This window comes from Narcine bancroftii, chromosome 10 (genome assembly GCF_036971445.1).
Source record: "Narcine bancroftii isolate sNarBan1 chromosome 10, sNarBan1.hap1, whole genome shotgun sequence".
NCBI classification, from domain to species: domain Eukaryota; kingdom Metazoa; phylum Chordata; class Chondrichthyes; order Torpediniformes; family Narcinidae; genus Narcine; species Narcine bancroftii.
Window position 1 is genome coordinate 14,564,336 of NC_091478.1, and position 12,890 is coordinate 14,577,225.

The following is a 12,890-nucleotide window of genomic DNA, read 5'->3' on the forward strand; positions in this document are numbered from 1 at the left end:
AAATGGGCAGGAATTTGTTTCTACTAAAATTTGTGTTGTATACCAACCCAGTTTTTAATGGCATGTGAACAGGAACGTAACATAATAGAGTCAAGAAGACTGAATGTTTCCTTCTACTGTAGTTTATTATCTGTGACAGGCTTTTAGCCTTTAATTTAGAACTTAAATTTATCTCTTTACCTTATAGCCATGTGCTTCAAGGAGCATTTGATTTCTTGTTTTCTTGGGAGTCTTTAAGTTGAAGTCGGAGTAGGTACATACGGTTCTTATTTAGCATCAGTTAGTCAAATGTTTGTCTTAATACTGTAAAAAAAAATTAAAGAAACAGTTCTTCAAAACAGTTTGAAGAAAAATAAAGAAAAAAGATCATGATTAAAAGTTAACGCTTACTCTCATTTCATCGATGTAACATTACGCACAGGTGCAAATTGGGGCACAATTTGTTTGTAAGTCAGATGTTCATAACCCGGGGACTCCCTGTATTGTTAAAGGAAGCATTTGCAAAGTTTTGGGAATGTGAAGAAATGAGGTTGACTTTGTAACTAATTCAGATTAAGACAAAGGCCTATGTCAGGGTTATCTTAAATGTGGTGCCAACATGGAACACCAGAGCCATCGTGACTTGGAGTAATTCTTTTGTTCTAACATTTCTTAATCTCTGAATGAGCCCCAGAAGAATTATGAAGCCTTTCTTTGATATTGTTACCACTTTCAAAATCCAAACATATAACTCTTTGTCTCAGAAATTTAAAAATTAGTTTTAAAGACCACACTCTGATCATGATAGATATGATCCTAGTGATAGGGAGCAGAGGGTGATCACCTTTTCAAAATGAGAAAATAGAACCACTGATGTTTTTAAATATTATGGAGCATAGCCAGCTTTTCTGCTTGGGTTTTGTCAATATCCCACATACGTGACAACCTTGCATCATTGGAAGGTCTTGTTGAATGGAGAGCCTCATCATGAGGGACCAAGGTGGTCCCAAAGGGTAAATTCCAGTTCTGTTCAGTATGAGGCTTTTTTTCTCCTGCCAATGTTTATAGATTTTAGTATTTATTATTGTCAAATGTGCAGAGATGCAGAGAAAATCTTTCTTTTCCACGCCATTGAAAGGCTTGTGAAGAGTCACCACACTCTGGTACCATTTTGCAAAAAATAAATGGGAGAATAAGAAAGTCGCTCAGAGGCGGTAAGTGGCCAAGGATCATACCATCTCCCCGTACTCAGCTGCTTCTTTCCATTGCACCTCCTCGTGCCACGCTCATAATCCCAAAAGGTCTTTGGCACCTGGTGGAAGCTGTCTTGTTTAAAGCTGGGAGTTTGGTTGTAGGTCCTTGTAATTCAAAATGTAGCACAGTGGTTCCCAACCTTTTTCTTTCCACTCACATACCACCTTAAGTATTCCCTATGCCATAGGTGCTCTGTGATTAGGAAGGGATTGCTTAAGGTGGTATGTGGGTGGAAAGAAAAAGTTTGAAAACCACTGTTTTAATCGTACCTAAATGACTTGTTATGTGCATGGTTTCATCACTCCAAAGGAAATGCTTGCCTTCATTGGGTGGGGTACGTACTGAGTACTAAAGTGGGACCTCATGATTTTGCTGCACAAGGCGCTGGTGAACCACAATTGGAGTACTATGTGCTATTCTGGTCACCATAGGAAAGATATCACCGAGCTGGAAGGGGTGCAAACATTTTGCCAGGACTGAGTTGTAGCAAGAGGTTGAATAGGCTGGATCTTTATTCCCTAAAGTGTAGGAAACTGTTTATAGAGGTTTATAAAAGGATGGGTATGGATAAAGTGAATGCTCACAGTCCTTTTCTCAGGGTAGACAATTCTAGAATGAGCGAGTTTAGGCTTAAGGTGAGAAGGCAGGATTTAAGAAAAATCTGTGTGCAATTTGCCATTCTGGTTTAAAAAGTGTATGCATCCATTATGATTATTTAAGTCTGTATTCCCAAAGTACACTTAGTGATTTGTTAAATTATTGAGGCTTAAGTATTTCATAGTCAAAGGTGATTCTTACATTATCATTTTGCAAATGTTTTAAAATGTCACTGTTACAATGTACAAGTAGGGAACATTAGAAAACCATTACAGTGACAGCGACTCACGTTTGAATTAGCTTCTGTCTGTAAGGATTTTGTCTCTGGGTGTTCTGGTTTTCTCCCAACGACACACGGGTTAGAAGGTTAATTGGTTTAATGAGTGTATTTGGGCAGAGTGGACTGGAAGGACCTGTTAGGGTGCTGGGTCTCTAAATTTACAAATTGAACCAAATTGAAAATTAAATTAAAAGTGTAAAGTGAATGCAGGAATCATGGCACTGGAGAGTTTAAGGCAAGAGTGGAAACCTACTCAGGTAGATCTAGAGAGTACCATAGTCAGGGAGCACAGGATCCAGGGGCCCAATGAGTGGAAATTGCAAACATCATTAGGATTTTCAAATGGTCAAGTAGCAATTATCGCATGTTTACTTTATTCAGTTGGTCAGGCAGCAGGTATACTGAGAGAAAGAATCAACATTTCAAGTCGATAACCTTTCTTCATGAAAACTATTCTCCAACGTTCTTTTGATCCAAATTTGCATCGGAGTCATTTCATTCCATCTTCTCCTCATCTACCATACATTTTGGCGTATAAGTTGCGTCGTGAAACCCTAAAAAATTTCTCAAAGTGGGGAGGGGGGGTTGACTTGTTCATCGGATATACTTTTGAGATCTTAAATTTGCTAAAAAGAAACCAGATTGATATCAATTCTGCATATAAGTCAATACTGGAAGCACCTCCCCACCGCTAGGCGCCACCATAACTGCTCCTACTTGGGACTCTGAGATTGCTGCCACCGCTGTTCTTCCTCCCACCGGGAGCACAGTATCAGTGTTCCAGTGCCGTGAGCCATCACTGCTCCTGCCCGGTAGACCAAGGTTTTATTTTTACTTGCTTAATTTATAGCTTTGTTACTTACGATTGGGGTGTTTTAACATTTTTTAGGTTATTCGTGGGAGGCCTGGACAGCCCAACAAATGGGGGTCGACTTATGCGCCATTTGACTTGTATGCCAAAATATACAGCAGTTTTCCTGCATTCCCATCCTGCTTTTCAAACAAGACTGACTTTGCTTTTATAGACTTTCTGCCCACTGAATTTATGGATATTTTATTCCACCAATTCAAGACTGTGGCGATCAACTCAAATTAATAGATCTATAAGTTCATAGAAAATGCAGGTCAAATAAGCCACATCCTATCAATTAAAACCTGATTAATCTAATGGGATGGAAGAGAGAAAATGTAGAATTTGATGGTCCTTCCATAATTCATATCAGTTTTGATTTAAAGGCTTCTTTATTATTTGACAGCAATGTACCGTGGGGAAAATAAATCACACTAGGTCATATATCTTAAGGTTATATAATGTTCTGAACAAATTTCATTACATATTTTTCAGCAATACTGAAATCAATATTTGTAACTGCTAAAATTCATCATGTTGCATACAATTCACCATTATATCTCCAGATCAAATGGAAGAAAGATGAAAATGACAATTCTTTTCACTAGGGACTGCAATGAAAAATATGGCAAAAAAAATTACAGTAACATTAAAATTTTACTTGCTATTTAATCTTATGTGATCAACAAGTTTTCAGTTCCAGTCAATGTGGTTGTGAACTGCAAGCCTATTTACTCCTAGAACATTGAAAAATAGAAACATTTTTCCATTAATTTGCAGTAAAATCTTGTTTTAAAATATTAAAGAACCATATAATTAGTAGAATAAATACCAGCTACACTTTTATTCATCAGAATTAGTCTAATATTCGTTAGAAAAGCCAGTTGATCCATTTTAAAGAGCTTTACTAGACTGAGCATCATCATGGAGGGAATTAAACTGATTAAACAATACCTCTCATTTCACACCAGATATGCCTCTTGAGCTCAGGACTGAACAATACTGTTGGAATGTGTAAAAAGAGGCAAGAGGTGGGAAGAATGCTGACTTCAAAAATATCATTACGGGTTAGCAGAAATTTTGTTCTGTTAGATATTTTGAATTCTATTATCAGATGACCTTCATTTTCTCAACTTTTTGATCATTTCATAAAGATTTTACGAACTGTCTGGACAAGAAATGCAAGTCAGAGAGCAGAGCATTGTAGAAATCTGGAAATTTCTGCTTTACAACTAAAGCTATATTGGCTATTCTAAACTTGTTTAATCAGCATTGAAATAAAATTCCAGAGGAAGTTGAAATTATTCACAGTTGAGTCACAGTGATTTATGTATATATGTTGTTGTGATGTGCTTGCAATTTATGCTCTTGATATAGGAGATGGTTGGAGTTATTGAATGCTAATGGCTGCCACTGCTTGACATTATTAATGTTTGGTTTCAACCTGTTTTAGGAGAACCAACTTAATAAGATGCTTTATGCTTAAGATTTTTATTCGACAGGTCGGTGACAAAACATTACTTAATCCTATGCATCTATTTCTTGGATCACTTGAAAATGGGAGATAGTGAACTATCTGAAAGAAATGTACTGAGGTGCTTATTTTGTAGTTTGAAGATTAAACTTGGTATAATCTAATAATCATGACGCTTATTTAAATTAATAATTTGTCCAAAATCACCCATGTATATGTTTGATTGACTAATGAGGTGTTATTTATTCAATGCCACTGTCTATAGAGATAACCGGGAAAATCTGGTGTGGTATGTGTTCTCATTTAATTTTTAAGCGGATGTTAGGTCTGACTCTTGATGTGAAACGCACTGATTTCATGGTTGAACTAAAAGCACAGAAACAAATTGTTAGTTTTCACTTTTATTATCTGAAAAGTTCAATTGAGTTGAGCAATAATTTTTTTTCGGGACTGATAAATCAGAATAAAACTAACTTTACCTCTCATCTTTTAACTTGCTGAAGAGACAAACTTAGTTTAGAATTAGTTTAATAATCAGCTGCATCTTCCTTTACCCAATTTGCTACTCTTTCTCCCATTGGGATGAAGGGTCCAGACTTACTAGCTCCAGTGCAGCTAGGATGGTGTAAGGTCTCTTCTGAGACAAATGGCCTGCTTCATTGATTAAAAACAACTTTTGATACTGTTGTGCTCTACATACTTCAACTTTGTAGTTTTTGAAATTTTGTAGGAAACAAAAAAGTTAATCTGAGCCTAATCTAACAGCTTGTTTATATAATTGGTTTCCTCCTCACAGTCCATTTCCCCTATTGATTTCACTGTGATGCCGCCTCCATTCAGGAACAGCACAGTTCTGGGCTTATCCACCAAGAGATCCACTGGAGATCTCAAAAGATTTCCTCCATTTGACTTTGTTATTTTAACAAGCATCAGATTTGGAACTGAACTAAAATGGTTCAGCTTTCACAGGATATTAATGCAGAAGTCCAGTGTAACTAAAAGTTGCAAGACCGAATTTAGTAAGAATCATCTTGTAAAGTGTATTTTAGAAAACAGTCACAGGAAACAGCTTTCAATTGAGTTTTTCTCAGCATGTGCCCTATATAGTTCACCTTTGCAATTCTTGAGGTTTTGTATTGAAGCATCTCCTAGTGGGAACCAAAACTCTCTTCAGAGCTTTACCTAATTGTATCAGTGAATGATTTGTTTTCCTCTTAAAGATAATATTTTGCTATTTATTGCATTTGTTCTATTTGATAATAGTTTTGTTTACAACATCATACCATAAATGGCCTTGGGGTTGTCTGTGTGAAGTTTGCATTGTTTCGAATTTAATTAGTTCCTGTAAATTAAGCATTGGAAAAGATGAGTAGTAAATGAATGACATAAGATTGATGGATATTGGATTAGAATAGGTTGGCGGACTACAAGGAAAAGGAGTGGGACAGATGGGATGGCTTTATTGAGAACTGCATGGCCCCGTGACCTGAAGATTTCCACCCCCCCCCCTATATTTTAACAAGTAAAATGCGGAGCAGGAATGGTTACAAGTAAATGTGATCCAGAGTGGACACAGTTAGTGTAGTAGTTAGCGCAATACTATTACAATGCCAGCAACCCAGGTTCAAATCCAGCTTGTCTGTAAGGAATTTTTTTGTACATTCTCCCTAGCTCTGCAGGGTTTCCTTCTAGTGCTCTAGTTTCCTCCCGCCTTTCAAAAATGTCCGGGGGTTGTAGGTTAATGGGTGTATTTTGGCAGCAGGACCCATGGGCTGGAATGGCCTGTTACTCCTCTGTATGTCAAATTTTTTAAAAAGCAATTCACCAGGCTTACATGCAGATATACAAGATATAGATGACACTTCCCTTATTCTAATATATCCTAATTTCAATGTATCATCTTCCAAAAACATGTGCTATGATATTCCAAATTTCATTCTCTTTAATCCAATAAATCAAACTCTGTGGCTGCTGCTTTATGTAGTTTTAATTCATTAATAAAAACGGATAAACATTTTGCATAGCTTCACGTTAAGACTTTCATAACAATGAATAATAAAGCGTTTACTGTGTAATGATACAAAAGATATGTAGAGATACTAGCTTAAAGAAATACACAAACTTTAAAGAGATACATAAAAAGGTATTTAAAGAGATGCAAAATAAAAAAAATTCAAAAATTTTTTCATGCTCACGCTTCCATCACATCTGGTTGAATAATGAGCAAGTCGTTAGTCTGGGTAGATATTATGACATATCACATCATAGTCACCATTGTAACAATTCCAACAATAGTTCTCTTTAAAGAGCCAGACACAAAATTAACTAAGAGTTTAAAAAAAACACAAGGTTTTAACCTTTACACATGGTCAAATCTACGAATTTCCAGGAATACTGGGAGGTATGTCTGTTGGAGGTCCAGCAAACTAGGTTTTATTGTGACTTGAGGTCCTGGATGCATGAAATTTGGATGTTCTTCCTATGTTTGTATGGGTTTCCGTCAGTTAATCGGATTTCCTCCCGCATTCTAAAACATGCACTTTTCCAGCTGACAACTGTAAATTGCTTTTGGTGTATTTTTAATTTGTAGTGGACTTGATAAGAATGTAGAAGAATAAGATGGAATTAGAGTAAAATGCATTTTTGATAGTTGGCCCAGACTCGAGGCACCTGAGTGAATCTCGAAAGTCTGCGGGTTGTAGTAGAAACACACAGAAATGCTGGAGGAACTCGGCCGGTCTCGCAGAATCCTTGAACAAAGGCTCAGGCCCGAAACATCAATAATATACTTATCCACCTCCTATGGACACTGGCTGAATTCCTCCAGCATTTTTTGGGGTATTTCAATACGCCTTAGGTCTATGTTTCTGGACCATCACCTTCCCAAGATCGTGTTATATGGCGAGCTCTCCACTGGCCACCGAGACAGAGGTGCACCAAAGAAGAGGTACAAGGACTACCTAAAGAAATCTCTTGGTGCCTGCCACATTGACCCCCACCAGTGGGCTGATCTCGCCTCCAACCATGCATCTTGGTGCCTCATAGTTCGGCGGGCAGCAACCTCCTTTGAAGAAGACTGCAGAGCCCACCTCACTGACAAAAGACAAAGGAGGAAAAACCCAACACCCAACACACCAATTTTCCCTTGCAACCACTGCAACCGTGCCTGCCTGTCCCGCATCGGACTTGTCAGTCACCAACGAGCCTGCAGCAGACGTGGACATACCCCTCCATAAATCTTTGTCTGCGAAGCCAAGCCAAAGAGAAAGAAGAGAGGTCTATGTTTGTGTTCTACGGTTCTATGACAGAATGTTTTGTATCTAACAACTTGCACAATTCCACGTTTGAAGAAAAAGTTTATTTTAGAATCAGAGTGTCTCTAATGACACCATTCAGCACGTAAAAGATTATTGAACGGAGGCTAAACCAATTTAATTGCAAATGGATAAGCAATTTCACGGCACATTCTGCTTCTAATTACCAATGGTAATTACCAGTGGTCGCTCATATCTCTGAAATAGAAGTTGTGGTTACATATTCCACTCAGAAACTTGAGTGCAAGATCCAAACCGTGAAAAATTCAGAGTCCTGCAATGACAGTGATATTGTCTTGCAGAAAAAGATAACCAGACTTGCATTTGTTTTCTCTTGAGAAAGTAATAATTCAGAGGTGATAGAATGGAGATCATTTTCATTGTTATTGAATGGGGAATTCAAAATAATCTTCTTCACCCAGGGTGGTGAGATTGTGGAATACATATCCTCAAAGGAATAGTTGAGGCAAATGGTAAGCATGCCTGTGAATGACCTTGAATAGGATGTTGCGTTGATAGAGTTGGGTCATAAAGAAGAGAAAAAGTCCAAGTGGGGCAATTGTTAGGCAAAAAGGCCTTTTTCTGTGATGTTCATTTGTGTAAATCTGCCTCTTTAGAGATTTATTTGCGCTGTTTTTGAGAAAGAGCAATCAAATTCTACTTCAATAAATGAGATCGTGAAAAGATTTTCTTTCGATCAACGGCAAATCTGCATTTCAGTCCATTATGCAAGTAGAAAATCATCTCTCATCTCATCCATTGACTTTTTATCTTGTCTGTCCTTAAATTCAGACCTCCTGATATTTATTCACTCACTTTCAACAGCTGTACCCTTGCAGCTGGGGGCCTGTGCTCTTCAGTTTCCTACCATTATGTGTATGTCTATATTATCAGGCTGCACTGATCCGCAAGCGAACCAGGTCATGGAGATCAAGGCTCGCACTGGGCTGATGTCACAATGGTCCCAGGATGGGGGGGAGGGGACACAAAGGATCATGTGAGTTAAGAGAGCTCACTTACAGCTTCTGTGTGGTTTTTCTTTCGCTCGCTGCACAGCACACCTATATATTATCAGAAGCAGAATTTATTATCATGAACAAATCGTGAAATTCAGTGTTTAGTGGCAGCGTCAAAGTGCATATTATAACCATCTTGCAACATTACTATTCAAAAAATAAAAATGCACAAAAAGTAAGGCCGTGTCTTTCGTACATTGATCATTCAGGAATCTGATGGCAACGGGGAAGAAGCTGTCCTTGTGCCATTGAGTGTTTGTCTTTAGGCTCTTGTACCTTTTTCCCCACAGTAGCAGAGTGAAGAGGGCATGGGCTGGGTGGTGGGGGTCTTTTAGGATAGAGAAATGTACATTTTTCTCCCAACCCTTTAAAATGCTTCATTAAAGCTGATAATCTCTTATTTTGTGGCTTTTGGTCAATTTATCCCGGAGAATACTTCTATGAAATGCTTTTAAAGTTGCTGCATGGATAAAGATTGTTTAAACCGCTATCATTTCACACATGCTTGCATGTCAATTTTAGAATTAAAAAAAAAAGTTTTTCCATTTCATTGCTTTGTACTGGACTTAAATCAAGGATAGTGTTTGATCCTCATAGATCTTTTATAGGTATGTTGAAGATTATTGATCTCTATACTATGGAAAAATATTTAACATATAAATGTTGCATAGCGTCTGTTTTTGAAGTAACATATAAGATTCTCTTAATAGTCAAAATGATTAAAAAGTAGGTGGGTTGGATCAATGATGGATTTGGGTAACGTTTAAATTAGAAATCATCAGTAGATAGATATTGCTTGATTTTTGGATATTGAGAAAATTAAGGGATATGGGATTTCTGAAGGTTAGTGCTAGAAATAACAAGTATCAGAAGTTCACTCATGATCTTGTTGAATGATAGAACAAGCATAAAAGGCCAAGTGGCCAACCTTTGCTTCCTGCATGGACTATAAGCTCACCATAATGGCACATCTACTAGAGCTGCCATTCCCTTCCTTTCGTGTCCAAAAATCATTTTGATTTTAGCCTTGAATATAATTGTGCATGATTGGACAAACGGTTCCATGGATTCACAGTCCTCTCATTGAAATCATTTTCCTTACCTCGGAACTAAATTATCACGCTCTTGTTCAGAGTCATGATCCCAAGTTCTAGATCTAGAATTTAGACCCTCAAAGTCAAAGTTCAGATTTATTTTCAGGGTACGTACATGACATCACATACAATCCTAGGATTCTCCAGAATTTTTTTCTTTTTCAATTAATTCCCAATCTTTTAATTCTTCCACATCCAGGTAATACTGAAGACAATCTCCTGTTTATTGCAATGGCAGGCACTCATCAAATATGGGTAATTTTTTTAGAGGATGGAAAACTTCCAGGACGAACGTAAGTATCTGAAGATGATGTATTATTAATTTCTGAAAGTTACCCTGCAGTAGTTTAAAACGTCCATAACCTTCATTTGTAGTTTAATATCAAACAATTGGCACAAATATTTCAGTACATTGCTGTGTAGTTCTCTATCAAGTAATAATTGTGTGCTCTAAATTCCATTGCAAACTGGATGATGTAGTTGGAATTCCAAATACTCCAAGAATGCTCTTTTAGGTGGTCATAGCTAGTTTCAGTTTTTCACTTTTATTTTCATCTATTTTTCTATGTTAAAATGTCCATTGATAAAAACCTTAGATTTTCAGTGAATTATAAATTGTATTGTAACATATCCATTCTTTGTAATGAAAAGAAGCAGTATAATTTTCATTATTCTTAAAAATTAATGCTGACAAAAAATAGCATAAAAGGATTTTGCTCAGGAATACAGCGGTTCTTTTGATTGATAATGAGGTTCATAATATTCCCATGAAAATGACACGATTTTACTGCTTTTAAGAGTGGCCTGTAGTGTGGAGTCAAATAAAAAATTGAATTATAGTCAAAACCAATTTTAAAAGAATACTTTTTTTGAGAGTAAAAAATAAACCCTTGCCAAGAAATATTTTTACCAAGAGTATTTCAAGTATTATTATTAGGAATGGTTTAATTGATGGGACTGTCTATTTATATCTGCTAAATATCAGTATATGTAAACAAAGCTTCACAATGGAAACAATCTAATGGAAACAATCCACAACTTAAACTAGTTGCCAGATTGCTCCAGGAGCAAATATAAAATGGTGTTTGCCGTAAGATAAATTTGCCCTTGCATATCGTCCTGTGCTAGGCACGTTTCCATGATCTCTTCCCGTCTTCTCTACTACAGAAAAACTAACTTGATTTTTTTCATATATACCAGACCCAAAACCGTAATTCTGTTTCTCTTTCCATAAATTCTGCCTGACCTGCTGAATTCTTCCAGCATCTTCTCTTTCTTTCATTGCAGAAAGTGCAAATTGATGTAGTGGCAGGGGAATATGGGCACTTGGTAACTAAGTGACAGAAAAAGTTAACTAGTTAGATTGAATGGACTGAGAAATTAAAGTGAGTTAATGTGACCCAAGATCAGGTACAGATCAAAAAGGAAAATAAGAGTCAATGAGTCTGGAAATGAACAGTGAGAAATTTTTTTTTAAATCAACAAATTAATATGTAAAGGAATTCCACAGATGATTTCACAACTAGTATATTTGATTGGCAGGAAATAACATTTAATTACATTGTTAAAAGATGCCTACAAGAATAGACATAACTTTATTTTCTGTGTTTGATTTATTTCTACCACATAGATAGAGGAACTTCATGCCATTCAGTGCAATTCATGATGGGGCAGCCAATTTCTGGCATTGATAGAAAACATTTTAGGCCCAAGAAAATATGTGAAATTATGTATTGTACCAGGACAATTTCTGTTGGGAAATGTGCTATCAACATCTAACTGTCTATGGAGTCAAAGAGCACACAAATGGGCGCACTTGTCCAGGGCAAATCACGTGCCCTCCTGCTTCATCCCACTTGCCCGTATTAGGCCCATACCCCTCCCGTGTAGTTATCCAATTGTTTCTTGAAGGAAGCTAACATATTTGCCTCTACCACTTTGGCAGTTTGTTCCATATGCCTACCAACCTCTCAGTGAAGAACTGTCCTCTCACCTTCCTTCTAAATCCTATGCCTTATGCCCTCTCGTCTTAGATTCTCTTGGTCTAGGAAGTAGATGATTGTGATTCACTTTGGTTTTATAGACCTAAATAAAATCCTCTCTTAATTATCTTTCACACCCTTGAATGACTCTTAGTGCTATCCAGCCAGTAGAGTACTTTGAAGTGCCTTATAGAAAGTGCAGAAGCCAATTTACACTCAGCAAGCTTCCATTGTATTGTAATCATGAACAGCATTATTTTCATGATAAATGAAGGGTACATTTGTTCAGGTCATTGGAAATACCATCTCAGTGATATCCTTCAATATGATTCCACACTTTTTTCTAAATGTATACATTGTATGGGATCTGGACATGGTTGGAAAACTGGCATGCATTGCCATCCTATCCCATAGGGTAACTGATCCTTTTGCTCATCTCAGAAAACAAACATAATCTTGGTTTAAAGTCTCAATGAAAGGGGACATCTCCAACAATACAGTAGCCCCTCCATTCTACACTAGAGTATCTAGATTTTTTTTGTGCCAGTTTTGAAAGGTTCATAAACCTTCAAACTCCTGACTCAAAGGCAAGACTTTACTGTTCTTATCTGTTGAAGATATCTCGGGAGATGGTCAATTACATAATGTCCACTGGTTAGCATTAAGATCTGCTTTGACCTTGGATTCAAAATAATTGAATGTGGAAAAGTAGAATTAAAGTTTCAAATAAGACAAATTAAGGGTTTACGCCAAGGCCAGCACTGTAAAATTTAGATGAAGCTTTTTTGTACCCCTTCAAATCACCAGAGAATTCAAACCAAATATAGAATCTAAAAGCAGGCACATACCTCTCTGGCTGCTGCTAGTCTGCCCAGATACATTCCAGGCAGTGTCACGGGCCTCCAAAAACGTGGTTAATGAACTTACAAAATACTGGTGCATATGCGGAAGAAACAAATTGCAATGTTGTTCCCTATGAATAGGTTCCAATTATTTTCAAGAGAACATGTTGTTCAAAGTTTGAACTGGACCACATTCAGAAATTCTAAA

At 37.0% G+C, this 12,890-nt stretch overlaps 1 protein-coding gene and 1 long non-coding RNA gene across 6 annotated transcripts in view; one reads left to right on the forward strand and one right to left on the reverse strand.

Moving 5' to 3' along the window:
* The window catches only part of LOC138744205 (uncharacterized), a 41,755-nt gene extending 32,984 nt beyond the window's left edge, over positions 1-8,771 (reverse strand). The window contains exons 1-2 of the long non-coding RNA XR_011345359.1: positions 8,565-8,771; positions 181-303 (exon numbers count right to left, since the gene is read on the reverse strand). This is a non-coding gene — a long non-coding RNA (uncharacterized lncRNA). The remainder of the gene's footprint in view (positions 1-180; positions 304-8,564) is intronic.
* nhlrc2 (NHL repeat containing 2) overlaps positions 1-12,890 on the forward strand; it is a 96,782-nt gene that overhangs the window by 46,800 nt on the left and 37,092 nt on the right. For all 5 annotated transcript variants that reach the window (XM_069899999.1, XM_069900001.1, XM_069900000.1 and 2 more), the window contains one exon: positions 10,058-10,151. In XM_069899999.1, the coding sequence (XP_069756100.1) occupies positions 10,058-10,151 (94 nt within the window). The remainder of the gene's footprint in view (positions 1-10,057; positions 10,152-12,890) is intronic.